Source organism: Canis lupus, chromosome 3 (genome assembly GCF_048164855.1).
Source record: "Canis lupus baileyi chromosome 3, mCanLup2.hap1, whole genome shotgun sequence".
NCBI classification, from domain to species: domain Eukaryota; kingdom Metazoa; phylum Chordata; class Mammalia; order Carnivora; family Canidae; genus Canis; species Canis lupus.
The window spans coordinates 13,732,963-13,748,596 of NC_132840.1; the positions used below are offsets into that span (position 1 = coordinate 13,732,963).

A 15,634-nucleotide genomic window follows, 5' to 3' on the forward strand; every position below is an offset into this window, starting at 1 on the left:
TACTGAGGTCAGCCTCCCAGCTGGGATCAGAGGAAATGCTTATCATTAAGCATCATGGTGGTCTTTCCTCAACCTGACCCCATAAAATCTGCGGTCTCTGCTGGTTGTTTCAAACTGGAAATAGGTACAAACTGACCTCTGAGTGAGCAAGGGAGAGGGAAGGAACAATTTCTGTGTTGAAGGAAATCTTGTTTGCAGTGACAGCCACCTAATTCAAACTGGCTTAAGCTCTAAAAAGGATGCTTGAACTAGAGATGGAATGATACCATCAAAGCCCTTTGCTCCTGGTTTTGTTTCCCTCTGTCTTGACTTCATTCTCAGGCAGATTCCTTTCCTGCGAAGGCAACATGGCCCCATCAGCTTGGCAAGTCCAGTGGAAGAGCATTTCTTCCTAGGGCAATGTTAAAAGTCTCCAGGAAGACTGTGGCCTCACTTGAGACAGGGACTGGTGGGAAGGAATGATAAAACCCTCCTAACCTTATGAACAGAACAGGATTATAGAGAAATGGGAGAGGGATAGCTTTCAAAAGGAATTTTGATCTGTTTCTTTTTTACAACCACAAATCCACAAATGTAACTGAACAAAAATAGAGGGAAGAAGAAAACCAAAAAGCAAGGGCCACCAAAACGAGCTGTGTTTTTCTTTTTCTTAAAAATAATTTATAGAGGTTCCTGAGGGGCTTAGTTGGTTAAGTGTCTGCCTTCAGCTCAGGGCATGAAATCAGGGTTCTGGGATTGAGCCCCGAGATGAGCTCCTTGCTTCTCCCTCTGCTCGTGTGCTCTTGCTCACTCTCTCAAATAAATAGAATAATAAAAAAAAAAAATTTAGAAGGGTGCCTGGCTGGTTCAGTTGGTAGAACACGTGACTTTTTTTTTTTTTTTTAAGATTTTATTTATTTATTCATGACAGATAAAGAGAGAGGCAGAGACACAGCTGCCTATGGGAGAAGCAGGCTCCTTGCAGGGAACCCAATGTGGGACTTGATCCCAGGACCCCAGGATCACAACCTGAATCAAAGGCAGATACTCAACCACTGAGCCACTCAGGTGTCCCGAACACGTGGCTCTTGATCTTGGAGTTGTGAGTTTGAGCCCCATGTTGGGCGGAGAGATTAAAACATTTTTTTTTAAGTAAAAAATAAAAAAGTAACACTGGCCGGATACCAGATGATTTATATATATTATCACGACTCATCTTCAAAAGGAACTCCTGAGATAGGTAGTATAATTCTTACAGCTATACTGCTACCAAGTGACCACTGAGAGACACCGCGCTTGAGATTTAAGAGGAAAGACAAGAGTTGCAGTGTGAAATCATGTCATGATGTTTGTTTTTTTTTCTATTTACAATGTGCTTCACATTGCTGGACGCTGAGGCACAGACAGAAATACAACATTACCCCATCCTCCAGGCACTTAGGGGTGAACTACATAGAAACACATAATTACAAAGCAATATTTTAGAAAGTATTCTTGGAACAGAGGAGGGAGTAGTTGTTATCTATAAAAACAAATGACTGAGGAAAGCAGCCTAATTTGTAATACCAATAAAAATGGATTTCTCAATTTTGCCTTTAAAATGTAGCATCTGAATGAAAGTTTGAAAAGTTAAAAAAAGAGAAAGTAGTATCTAGTTTCCCCCAACTCTGGTCCTTAAAAGATACTAGCGTGTCATCCTTGTGCAGGAGCCATGCTAATCTTCTCTGTATCGTTCCAATTTTAGTATATGTGCTTCTGAAGCGAGCACTAAAAGATACTAGCAAGATGAATTTTACCACATTATGTAAGGAATCCTTAACCCTGTCTTAAACTTTAAGAGATTAGAAAAAAGGTTAATTACAAATTCATTTTGATACCTAAAATGTCAATGCCAAAACTTTATGAGAGAAAAATTTCAGATTATTTATTATTATTATTATTAATCAACAGAAAAATCCTGAATAAAATACTAGTAAATAAAATTTAGTAGTAAACTAAAACAATCATGACCAGGTAGAGCTTAGCTCAGCAACGGGTCATTTAGTCCATCGTTATGTTTATTAGTAAAATATACCAAGCTAATAAGGGAGAAAAACTATATAATTACCTCATAGATGAAGAAAAAAACACCTAAAATAATTCAAGATCCATTCATAATTTTTAAAAACCCTCTTAGCAAATTAAGAGTAGAAGGGCACTCCTTTAACTTGATAAAGGGAATTCATAAAAAAAATCTAGAGCAAATATTTAAAGCTGTGGTAAATAAAGCACAGTGATGCTGATATTGGGAATAGACAAATACAAATAATGGAACAGAACCCAGAATGAGAGGTGTATAAAAAACGTATGTCTGAGGTAGCATGACAAGTCAGTAGGAAAATGAAAAGCCAAGCAACAAATATAAATGGTACTGTAAGGTCTGAAGGGTGAGCTTTGTGATTTGTGAACTATATCTCAATATTCTCAAAGCTGTTAAAAAAAAATGTCTACCCTTGCTTCTACTCAACGGGGTCCTGGCATAAAACTGGTACAGTAAGAGAGGAAAAGTAAATGAGAGGCATAAAAATGAGACAGGAGGATTAAACTGTTCTTTTATGTAGATAGTGATAGTCTACACAGAAAAATCCAAGAGAATCTGTAAAATTCAGAATAAGAAAGTTCAGCACGGTTGTGGATACGGGGGGAGTTACAAATATGGATGTTGTTTCTACATACCAGCTGTATGCAATTAGAGGATGAAAAAAGATCTCATTCTCAAAAGGAGCAAAAATCTGTAAGTGCATAGGAATAAATTTGATATGCAAGATCTTCATGGAGAAAAGGACAAAACATTCAAAGAAATGGAAGAGGACCTAAATAAAAGGAGAGATACACTAATATACCATATTCCAGGATGAGAACATTCAATATTGTAAAGCTGCATATTGCCCCAGATTAATTTATAATGCAATTCCAATAAAAATCCAAACCAGTTTTTTGTTTTCTGTCTTGTGGAATCTGACAACTGATGCTAAATCCATCTAGAAGAGCAAAAGGCCAAGAATAACCAGGAAGTGTTAAGAAAAACAAGCTGGGAGACTTATCTTAGCAGTAGTTAAGTAATTAAGACTGCACCATATGGTGTACAGACAGACAAACCAGGAAACACAACAGAAACCCAGAAACAGACCAATGTTTAAAATACAACAGTGATGGCGTGAAAATCAAAAGAAAAATGATGGGCTAGTTAACGAATCATTCTATAATTGGATATATATATAGAAAAACCAGATCACAGAGCACCTGGCTGCTTCAGTCAGAAGAACGTGTGACTCTTGATCTCAGGGTTGTGGGTTCAAGCCCTGCATTGGGCTCCACACTGGGAAGGGAGGCTACTTAAAAAAAAGGGGGGGGGGTAGGGAAGATATGAAATATGTGGAATTCTCATAAACTGCTTCTGTAAGTATAAACTGCTACTATCACATTGGAAAGCAATTTCAACAATAGCCAGTAAATTAAAAATGCAGATAACCCATGACCTAGCAAATTCTGCATCTAGGTATATCTAGGAATATCCCCACTCGTGTACAAGAGACATGTCCAAAGATGATCACTGCAGCCTTGTTTGCCTGAACAAAAAAATGGAAACCAGCTAAATGTTCACCAGCGGGAGAATGGAAGGGTAAGATTTGGTAAATTTGTACAAAGGAATACTATACAGCAGTTAGAATGAAAGCACTAGAGCTACATGGGTCAACATAAATCTCCAAAATGGTGCTGAGGAAGAAAAAAACCAAGATGCAGAAATACATTCAGCAGAAATATATCATCTCTGTAAAGTTTAAAAACATGTGGGGCACCTGGCTGGCTCAATTGGTGGAGAGTGGGACTCTTGATCTCGTGATCGTGAGTTCGAGCCCCATGTTGGGTGTAATTTACTTAAAAAACTAAAGTCTTATAAAAATGTAAAAACATGCAGAATAATTGTATGTATTCCTTAAGGATACAAACTTATGTAATAAAAGTATACACCATGCAATTGAGGATGGTGGTTACCTAGCAGAGGGAGGGGACTGTATCAGGGAGGTGGGCTGTGTGTTCGGGTAAACGTGGGATTTCAAAAACAGCAAGTCCTGTTTTATTTTTCCAAAAAATAAAGACATGAAGGAATTACAGCAAGACATTTACTGCCAATTGTGTGGTGGGTGTTAATTCTTTTTATTGTCATGTTTGAAATGTTTCATAACTTTTTGTTTCTAAGTTACATCAGCGAGAACAGAGACTGGGTCTCCCCCAAGGAAAAGCACACACAGGCACTTCATCTCTCACTTCCTCTTCCCTCCTCAGCCCAGGAGAAGCTGGCTCCTACTTCCCTGACCCTGTGCTTGCCGAGGTGGCCAAAAATAACCTGTCCCTCAGTGGGGGAGGAGGAGGGGACAAAGTTTAGTTCCTACCTTCCTTGTCTCTTTAATATATTCTACTCTAGATTACCTGCCCCTGCCTCGAAGCTCCTGTCTATTCCCTCTGGCCTTCTCGGTCACACTCCTTCCTGTGCTTTCCACTTGTTCCTGAGCTCTCTGTGGCCTCCAGGGCTCAGTCTACTGTCCCCTTTTTTTCTCATTCTACCCACATTCTCTCTAGATGGCACCAGTCCCAAAGGTGGCTCGAGGATCTCCCAGGAGAATTTGAAGGAGGCTGTATCAATTTTCTTTTTTGAGAGAGAGAGAGAGAATCTCAAGCAGGCTCCACACCCAGCGTGGAGCCTGATGCAGGATCTGATCTCATGATCCTGAGATTATGACCTGAGCTGAAATCAAGAGTCAGATGCTTAACCGACTGAGTCACTTAGGTGCCCGGGCAGTATCACTTTTCTTCATCTCAAAAGACTTGCTCTTCATTAGACTGAAAAAGTGCAATTGGTCCCCCTTTTCATCTTTATTTCTTTAGGGAGGAAAAAACCAATCCTGGTGGTTGACATCAGGGAGGCAAAGCCACAAGAATTAGGTGGGAGTGTCCATATACACCTCTGTGATCAGCGGCTTTGCTTCCTCGCCCCCTTCGCAGCTAGAGAGGCTGTGTGCCAAGAATGCAGCAGGAGGCTCTGCAAACCCTTGCCCAGTAGGCTTCTGCTAAGGCCAGTCTCTCCTGTTGATTAGCAGAAGCTCTGGGAATCAGGATCAGCAAACTGAAGAGTCACTTAGAAGCTGAAATACCAAGGCTGGTGTTTCCTGTGTGGCCACATAGCTAGCCCCCTTCACATCCGTGTTATCCATTATCTCCTCTCGTCCCTGTGACCCTGCTGCTGTGGGGGAGGGGGCTCATTTCAGAGGCAAGGACACGGACACTCTGCGAACGTACTGACCTATCCATGATCACACAACCAGTACATCCTGGAGCCATAGTTCTGACTCAGCCCTGCGGCCAGAATCGATCCTTGTTCTGCTAGACCAGGATTCGAACTGAAGACCCATGTCTCTATGCGGCCCTGAGACACAGATGTAAAAATCTACCTTTCTGGCTTCTGAAAAAATTATTAAGACCTGACAACAATCAGCTGGAACAAAATAATGGTTCTTCACTGGACAAGGAATACACTTCTCAGTTCACTCTGACTACTTTCTTTAAATTTCCTACTCCTGGAAATACTCGGGTTTGCAACCACCACACCATAGTTTAAGCACCACCCTTTTATTTTAGAACAGAATTCCTCTAAAGTGTAAGCAAGCAAAATACTCACCCATGTTGGCCTTCCTCTTTCACAAGGGAGGCAAAGAGGTGGGCTGGATGGTCTGATCTGCCCATGTCAGCAAAGGCAAGTGGATCCTGGCATCCAGGGTGGGCGGAGACTGCTGCCACTATACGGCCCTGGAACCTTGTTTCTCCCACTGCCAGCTGCTGTCTCGCCCTGGCAGCTACGGATGAGCTAGGACAGAGGGTGTTTTATAATGGCACTGGATAAACGAAGAACAAAAAGTAAGGCATGAAAATACCAGCTGAGGGGCACCTGGCTGGCTCTGTCGGGGGAACATGGGTCTCTTGAAATTGGGGTTGCGAGTTCAAGCCCCATGTTGGTCTTAGAGATTACTCTAAAAATATATATATATGAAGAAAAGAAAAGAAAAGAAAAGAAAAGGAAAAAGAAAAGAAAAGAAAAGAACCAGCTGGGGATGCCTGAGTGGCTCAGCAGTTGAGCGCCTGCCTCTGGCCCAGGGCCTGATCCTGGAGACCCAGGATCGAGTCCCCACGTCGGGCTCCCTGCATGGAGCCTGCTTCTCCCTCTGCCTGTGTCACTGCCCCTCTCTCTCTCTCTTATGAATAAATAAAATCTTAAAAAAAAAAAAAACAGCTAAAAAGGTATACTCACTGGAAGTCAAAATAGGCCATAAGTAGTAGCAATAAAAAAAGGAATTGGGTGAAATCTTGACGGGGATGAGGGAATATACTGCAAGAAGAGCTCTTTTCTCTCAACAGAATCTAATTTAACCAAGACGGGGTGAACTGGATTGAGAGTACACCTATTGTTGAGCAAAGCTTGCAGTGGCCAAAGTACAACTTCTCTGAGATTTCTTGGGGCTGCACAGAAAGGTCTTGTTGAACTGAAGATGCTGGGAACGGGCTCTGTAATCCCACTCTGTTGACAGGTTGGTTTCACCACTAAGGGGCCCACCGAACCTCTCCCCCTGGAGACACTGCTGGGTTTCAATGCACTTTTCATTCTCCTGGCTGCCTGAGCAAACAGCCATCACTGTTTCCATTGTGAGCTCTTCTCTTCTTGGAGCCAAGCCCAAGTTCAGGGAACATGTGCTTGAGACCAACATTTGGCAGCCTGGGTCCCCACGTGGAGTGACGCTCTGTCTTTGCCTTTTTCCTATTAAGACACTTTGCTGAATTTGGAAATTGAAACTCAGTGCTGAACACGCTTAGTGCTAAAAGCTGGTTCCTACCCCTGCTGGCTCATTAGTATAAGGGACCAAAAAATCCACACCCAAATTCAGAACCCAAGTTACCAGGCAAAGACAAGAATTATTTCCAGCCCTTTCTTGCCACCAACGTGACTGAGGCCATCTGTATTTCAAAGTGTCAATGGACTCAGTGTCTTAGAGAAAATTTCTCTTTGCATCATTTACCCAATTAAGAACTTTTATGAGAGAGACGCCTGGGTGGTTCAGTGGTTGAGCATCTGCCTTCGGCTCAGGTCGTGATCCTGGGGTCCTGGGATTGAGTCCCAGACTCGGCTCCGTGCAGGGAGCCTGCTTCTCCCTCTGCCTGTGTCTCTGCCTCTGTGTGTGTGTCTCTCATGAATAAATAAAATCTTAAAAAAAAAAAAACTTTTATGAAAAATCCTACCTTATAGTTGAAAACCCGAGCATCCTAATTGCTGGGACCTGATTTGGTAGAACAGGTTGAGAGGTTAGAAGTCAGAAAAATATTTCCCCCACATTCACATAGGAAGCAGTTGCAGAGTTGGTACTAAAATATAATTACTTGAATATCCTGATTGAAGTTTATTCTATTAAACCAAATAATAGGTCTAGGGGTTTGTTTTTTGCATTTTTAAGTTGAGGTATAATTACAATAAAAAGCACAGGTCTTCAGTGTAGAGCTTAACAAATTTTGACAAGTGCTCACACCCATGTAATCAACACTTCAATCAAAACAAGAGTATTTCCATAATTCTAAAAAGTCCCTTTAGGCTTTTTTCCACTAAACCCTGATCCCCATCCCCCACTGTCCTCCACCAGGCAACAACCACTCTGATCTCTATCCCCCTGGATTAGTTTTGGGGCCTTTTTTGTTGTTTTTTAAAGATTTTATTTTATTCATGACAGAGAGAGAGAGAGAGACAGGCAGAGGGAGAAGCAGGCTCCATGCAGGTTGCCCAACACAGCACTCGATCCCGGGTCTCCAGGATCACGCCCTGGCACCCGGGCCGAAGGCGGAGCTAAACTGCTGGGCCACCAGGGCTGCCCTTGGGGCCTCAGTTTTAAGAATAAAAAATTGAACGCATGTAACTTTGCCTGCAGCCCTGAAGTGTGTCTCTGCAAATTTTTCTCCCCTTTTTGGACTGCAAGCACTACTTAAATTTGTTCTGGATGCATCTAGATAGCCTTCCAAGAAGTCAGTCTTAACCCCAGTACAGACACATTTGGCTTTAAAGGGATTCACGTTTATGAGATATGATGGCCAACTATGATTCCCCAGCACATGGTACAAAAAGAATGCTTCTTTCTGGGAAATAAAGTTTTCTTCAAAAGCATCTTTCTTGGCTCTGTGTCTCACCCCTCCTTCAAGATAGCTGCCTTTGTATTTATGGGAAGAACTGCCTGAGCCCCTGCAAGCGAGCACATATGCTCCATCTTTCTACTAAGAAGCCGTTGCCTAGTTCCATAACCTTCCTGCTGTGCTGGGCCTCCTCTCCCCAGCTCATCTGGCCTCCCCACACAGCATCACAAGAGGACAGTGGTAATTGAAAATGTAGCGTTGTCCTAAGCCACTTAACTAGCTTGCAAAGGAACTGGGTTTTAGAAACTGGAAAATTCTGGCTGAAGCTCGCTCAGAAGCCCGTCTCAAAGCCAACACATTCTGCCAAGGTCCAGGTGGAGGCAGCTTTCCACCAGCCACAGACATGACCAAGTGAGACAAGGCCTGCTTCTCTTCCAAGCAGAGTGCTGGCAGCCAGGGCGGGTCATTTTCTCCATAGTAGCTTCGTTTCCCTAGACAGTGAGCTAATGTTTGGCACTGGCAAACTCCATGAAACACGGCATCTAGCCCATGCTCTCAGGCAGGAATGACTGCATGGAATATATATACACACAATGATTTAAATCAAGCCACATTTAAAAATTCAAGATTTTTGAAAAAATTCAAAATTCATTTAAAAAGACAAAAATTATGCACGCATAGATGTAATGTTAGAATTCACTTGTGAATGAACAAAAACAAGGCTGGAAGTGTAGATGTCCATCAAGAGCCAAATTTCAGAAGATGTTTTGCTAGACGATTCTGTGGAATTATAAGCAGAGCTGCCTAAAATATGTCGGGGAGTCCCTCTTCCCTATACAATGTCACTTCTGAGTATTTTCTGGGGTTTTGACAGTTTTGAAATACAGAGATGTTTTTCCATTTTTGAAAATTAAAAAAAAAATTTTATTTATTCACGAGAGACACAGAGAAAGGCAGAGACATAGGTAGAGGGAAAAGCAGGCCCCCCGCAGGGAGCCCAATGTGGGGCTCAATCCTGGGACCCTGGGATCATGCTCTCAGCAGAAAGCAGATGCTCAACCACTGAGCCACCCAGGTGTCCCCCATTTTTGAAATTTCTAAAATAGGCACGATGTTAGCATGGTTCAAAATTTTAAAATAACAAAATATACGGGGGATTCAATGCAAAGTCTCCCTCCCACTCGTGGCCCCAGGCATTCCCCTGCCCACCCCGTGGGCCCTGCATCAGTGGTTTCTTGCATCCAGTCAGAGATAGTTTGGCATATACAAGTAAAACACAGAAAGTTCTCACTCTTCTTTTTTATAGAAATGGAATGTACTAATGCTGTCCTGCTTTTTATTTTTTGTGCTCGCTGTATTTAGAAACAGACACTTGAAGATGGATTTCAATAAAGAAAAACTGTATGTTCATTTACCCATTGACCCAGCAAATCCCACTTCTAAGAATCTATCCAAAAGATATCCTGGCAAAAATACAAAGCATTTCAAAAAGAAAATGAAATGTCCACTAACAACTAATAAAAATGGTTAGTCAGTGCTGGGCCAAGGGACAAACACAGGGGAGGAGGAGGATGGGAGACCTCTGTGAATGTAGCTTGTTTTGCTCCCCTTATTTTTTACTAGTTTTAATTTTGGAATCATATAAATATTTTACATAATTTTTTGAAAAGCCGCACTCTCCCTTCTCCCCCGCCAAAAGAAAAGCAAAATGAAACAAAGTTAACTGTGTATAGATTTGGAGCGATAACTCAAAGAGGAACGATTTCAAGTGATTTATTTATTTTAAAAGATTTTATTTATTTGGAGAGAGAGTGTGTGCTTGCAGAGAGGGAGAGGAAGAAGTAGGCTCCCGCTGAGCAGGGAGCCTGACATAAGGCTCCATCCCAGGACCCCAAGATCATGGCCTGAGCAAAAGGCAGATGCTTAACCAACTGAGCCACCCAGGTGCCCCTCAAGTGACTTGAAAACACTAGATTAGGGTTTCTCAACCTCAGCACCACTGACATTTTGGGCCAGACAATACTTTGTTATGGGGGGCATGTCCTGTGCATGCAGCATGTCAGCAGCACCCACAGCTCAAGCAGGCAACACTCTGCCTGGACTGTCACACATCATTGCTGGGAGAACCAAATGTGTGCAAGTCCACTGGCAGGGAGTTTTTTGTAGGAGAGGACTTGGGAGGCCAGAAGGAGCCCTTCCTTCTTATGGAGAAGCAAGCACCAAGGTTGGTCAGGAGGCGTTACTGTAAAGGAGGAGGGATGGGACAGAAGGGTTGGCACACTTGGGATGGGCTAGTTTGACTCATTTCTGTGGTCTCTGAGGTACAAGGGCTGTCCCTGGTTTTCAGTACCTGGTCTCGGGGTGATGAGGGCAGGTGGAGAGTAGCCCAGAGCACGAGAGCCCCATACAGTAGGTGGCTGGGGCATGACTCTGGAGTGCGTGGTTTGAACTATTCCTAGGAGTTTGCTAGCCTCCTACGGGCAGTCTCTCCAGGGTAAGCAAGGCCCCAGATGTCAAAGCATCTGGAGCACATGGTTAATGCAAGGAGGACAAGTGGACTCTTGAACCTGTTTTCTCCTGGACTTAGCCTGTATGCCTTTTCTCTTTGCCAACTTTAGTCTGTACCCTTTCACTGAAATAAACAGTAATTACAACAGCTTTGCTGCATTCTGGGAGTATATTCTGTGAACCATCAAACCGGAGGGTGGTCTTGGGGATCTCTGACACAGCTGCTAAAACCATTAGGTGAAAGGACAATAGGGAACTTCATGATGGAATAGAAAGGCTGATGCCACTAAATCCACTGCTCACTGAGTGGGACAACCAGATGTTCCTCTTCATATTACGCAAAAGAAGTATGCAGAATCAACTAAGAAGTGTTCATGTCAAATCAGCTGAACCTGAATCTGATGAAGCCTCTATGTGGAACTGCAAATCTGAAGGAAATGTGGGGACAGAGGAACCTGTTAAACAGCACTGGGAGGGAACAGGTAGCCAGACGTAGCATGTGAGCTTTTCCACAGGACAAATGACCCATCTGTCAAACTTAAGAAGGAAGTGAACTGTTACAGATTTAGTGAAACCAAAGACGTATAAATTACGTGCATCGTGTGGAATTTTTTGGGTGGGTTCTAATTTGAACCAATCAGTAGCCAAAAGATATTTTTGAAACAACAGGGGAAAAGCAAACACAGAATACATATTAGATATTAAGGAACTCCTGTTCATTTTATTGGATGAAATACAATGGTTAGTGTTGGCTTTAGAAAGCTCTAAGAAGGGGGGCTCCTGGGTGGCTCAGTTGGTTAAGCATCTGCCTTTGGCTCAGGTCATGATTCCAGGGTCCTGGGATGGAGCCTCGTGTTGGGCTTCCTGTTCAGTGGGGACTCTGCTTCTGTCCCTCTGCCCTGCTTGTTCACATACACTATCTCACATAAATAAATAAAATCTTTAAAGAAAAGAAAAGAAAGTTCCAAGAAAGCCCCAGGAGAGGGGCAGGGGAGAATAGATTAGGTAACAGCAGCATAAGGCCGGTGGCTGTTACGTCCTGGGAATGTGTATGTGGGGGTCCGCTGCATTGTTCTATTTTTTGTGTCCATTTAAAGTTTTCTACATGTTTTAAAAGGGTTAGAAAGGGTTAGAAAAAAAAATGAACTTAAAAATCAGAAATGGTTATCAGTCAAATATAGGTTAAATATGGGTTAAGAAACACAAGTAAAAACACATGATCTAATAAAATGTGTGAAAGAACCTGCCAGTATTTTAAAATGTAATTTTAAGGCACAGGTGAGATTATAAGGGTTTTATAAGAGATTTAAGGGTTTTATGAAAGACTGAAGTAAAATGTAGGAAGTTGGATGTCTAAGCACCACTTTTAGGTCTTGAGAAAACAGACAGAGCCTGAAATTGCCTTTTGTCTGAAGCCTTCAGGGTTTTCCCAGTTTTTGCTTTGAAGTCTAAATGTAGGGGTGGTTTTTACATTGTTTGTTTGTTTGTATTGATTTGACGAATTTACCATAAAATTTGGAATAAAAAGATATTACCTCCTTACATTCTCATACAAATCTTTACCCTTTAAATAGCATCTCTTGAGAGAGAGAGAGAGATGCATAATCTTCTGTGGACTAAAAAGCTCCTGCTAGTTGTTACCCTAATTGCTAGAATTTGGGGTCAAAGAATCTCCCTGATTAAAGCAGCATATGGGAAGGCCTGGCCTCCAGAGAGTGATACTTTTGCCTTTCTTTCCTGCTACCTAAAAAGACTTTTTAAAAAAAGACTTTATTTATTCATGAGAGAGACACAGAGAAAGAGAGAGAGAGGCAGAGACACAGGCAGAGGGAGAAGCAGGTTCCATGCAGGAAGCCCAATGTGGGACTCAATCCCAGGACTCCAGGATCACGCCCTGGGCTGAAGGCAGACACTCAACTGCTGAGCCATCTGGGCATCCCCACCTAAAAAGACTTCTTATGTAAAAAAAAATTCAAGGATAATTTGTTAGGACAAATATGTATCACTTCTGTCATTAAAAAAAAAAATTAAGAACATATGTTCGCACACAAACTGGTACAGGAATGTTCATAACGGCACTATTCACAAGAGCCAAACAGTGGAAACCACCCAAGTGCCCATCAACTGATGACTAGATAAAGAAGATGTGGTACATCCATACAACTGAATGTTATTTTTATTTCATAGAAAGGAATATAGTACTGATTTGTGCTACTGATTCACGCTATAACATCATGAATCTTGAAAACATTATATTCAGTGAAAGAAGCCAGTCACAAAAAACCACATATTATATGATTCCGTTTATGTGAAATGTTCAGAATAGACAAATCTCTAGAGAGAGAAAGTAGACTACCGGCTGCCCTAGGGCTGGGGTTGAGGGACAAGAGGGAGTGGCTGCAAATGGGTACCATGCTGGGTTGATGTGTCCCCTCCCCACCATATTTAGAACAAAAAAATGTTCTAAAATTGATTGTGGTGAAGTTGTACAGCTCTGTGGATATACTAAAAGCCACTAAGTTGTATACTTTAAGTGGCTAAATTTTGTGGAATGTAAATTATATTCCAATAAAGCTGTTATTAAAAAAAACATTTAAAGCTACACAAAAATGACGAGGTGCCTGGCTGGCTTAGTTAGTGGAGCGTGCGACTCTTGATCTTGGGTCGTTAAGTTTGAGCCGCATGCTGGGTGCAGAGTACTTAAAAATAAAATTTTAAGGGCGCCTGAGTGGTTCAGGTGGTTAAGCGTCTGCCTCTGGCTCAGGTCATGGTCTCAGGGTACTGGGTTTAAGCCTGAAATCACTCAGCAGGGACTCTGCTTCTCCTTCTCCCTCTGCCCCTGCTCTCTCTCTTGCTCTAATAAATAAATAAAATCGTTAAAAAAAAAATCTTAAGGAGGGGCATTGGGGGATGGGCATTAAGGAGAGCATGTGATGTAATGAGCATTGGGTGTTATATGCAACTGCTGAATCGCTAAATTCTACCTCTGAAACGAATAATACAGTATATGCTAACTACACTGAATTTAAATAAAAAATTTAAAAAAATAAAATCTTCTTTTAAAAAAGCTATACAAAAATGCTGAAGAACTTTGAGAAGAACCTGGAATAATCCCAACATGGAGAACTACTCTTTCCGTCAATAATTTAAGGTGTGGAGAGGCTGAGAGTTAGACATTCGATGTTGATTAAAACAGGACTGGTTGCTAGGTCTGCTGATTTGCTGTACAGACTTCTGGCTTTTACACAGAACTCTTTCAGTTGAAAGCCACAGAAAATCTACTCAAACAGGCTTGACCAAAACAACAATACAAATTTATCTCACATACACGCAGTCCAGGGTGGGCACTGGCATCCAAACAAGGTCACACGAGTGGATTTCAGTTTCCTTCTTTATTGCCTTCATTCTCAATGTGTGGCAGCAAAGGCAGCCACAGGCAGTCCTATGGTTATGTGGCCCTTACAGTTCCTGGTGCGAGAGGAGAGAGAATCTTCCTTGCTGGCTCTCGCAGTAGTTCTGGGACTCTACAGGGCTGGCTCACAGACCCACAGCCACAGAGCAAGGTTTGCTTCAACCAAGTCCCATGGATAGAGCCGGAAAGGGTGGCTCTCCCGAGGAAGAACGGATGGATATATAAACCTGTCCACAATGTGAAAGGAAGCTCTAAAACTTGCAGAGATTTGAACATCTCAGCCCAATAAATACTTGCCAAATCAACGTAGGAACATGCAAAATGGAGCCACTGCAGAGTACTTTTAAAGCATCATATTCCAAATTCTTATTCCATATTTTAGAGAAGCAGTAACATACAACTTAGGACAGATGCCAAGGTCATCAGCGAGCTGCCATTTTAGCAGAGAGGGATTTCAGTCAAGTATGGATTGTTCCGTGCTCCAGAATCCTGTCGGCGTTACAAAGAAGAGATATGCTGCTCTGGTAGATGGCAGACTTTGATTTTCCTGACTCAGCCACAAGAAAGGCTAAGGCTTGTCTGGCACAAAGGAATAAACAGTCCAGTCTGGATGCTAGAAACTACTCTGCTACAGTAAGCTTTCTGTAGTCTGCCCTTCTTATTTAAACTGGTGATAATCTGAAGGGTTTCTGATCCAGGATCCAAAGGCCTGCTTCCGGAGCACACTCCAGGCTTCCTGATAAGCAGATGCGGCCTCCTTGTACTCGTGGTACGTCTCAAGCTTCTGTACCCTAATGCACACACATCAGCAAGCACACAGATACTCAATGATCGGCTCGACATGGTGGCCAATTGAGCAGTCAGCTGGACAGCTTTCTAACCAGAGACCTACGGACAGGAGGATTTGGGTATGTTTTCCTATAGCAGCTCTTTCTCTGTCGTAGGAAATTCACTAGAAAGCAGCATGGATGAAAGCAGGTGAGAATGAGCAATGCTAGTCTTGTCTGGTCCTAGTGAAATCAGATAAAACAAGAATAACTATCTACTTTTGGTTTAAAGTGTTCTGGGAAATGGTTTCCTGCAAAGCAGTCCCTCTCGCTGTAACACTCAGATAAGACTCATGGATGTGCCCTAGGTCTACCCATGATGGACCCTCCAAACTCCCATTCTCTTTTGTCTCAATGATGAGCTGAACTGTTTGTACCCACATGCCAATCTCAACAAAATTCTTGCTTCCTTGATCAGCATTAGTTATGCTTCTGTCCTTCTCCTAGGCCCTGAACTTTGACCCACTGCACCCTGAGCCGGCATCAAAATGTGGGGTGACGCCTTAACAGCCCTCATCCCCAACCCCCGAGAATCCACTGATCTCCAGAAAAGATATTTCCTGTCTGGCTGTCCCATCACACTAACTGCAGATCCCATGCCCTCCTCCTCCTGGTTCTTTCTAGCCTTGCTCACTGCTCCTTCCCGTGGGCCCTAGAGGCTGACAAACTGTTAGGGCTGCGGTGTCCTTGCTTTGGCGTCAATCCT

The 15,634-nt window shown here is 42.6% G+C and overlaps 1 protein-coding gene and 1 non-coding gene across 25 annotated transcripts in view; both read right to left on the reverse strand.

Moving 5' to 3' along the window:
- Window positions 1–15,634, reverse strand: part of ADAT1 (adenosine deaminase tRNA specific 1) — a 44,650-nt gene that overhangs the window by 6,652 nt on the left and 22,364 nt on the right. For 12 of the 24 annotated variants that reach the window (XR_012027002.1, XR_012026999.1, XM_072818743.1 and 9 more), the window contains one exon: window positions 5,696–5,881. The exons of 1 other annotated variant lie outside the window; for it this stretch is intronic. Coding sequence is in view for 18 of the 23 variants with exons in the window: in XM_072818743.1 (XP_072674844.1) it covers window positions 5,696–5,881 (186 nt within the window). In the remaining 5 variants the exon portion in view is untranslated. 11 more of the 24 variants (XM_072818754.1, XM_072818656.1, XM_072818630.1 and 8 more) reach the window with 9 other exon arrangements.
- On the reverse strand, window positions 1,641–1,747 carry LOC140631358 (U6 spliceosomal RNA). Its single transcript, XR_012028984.1, has one exon. It is a non-coding gene; the product is annotated as a U6 spliceosomal RNA (small nuclear RNA).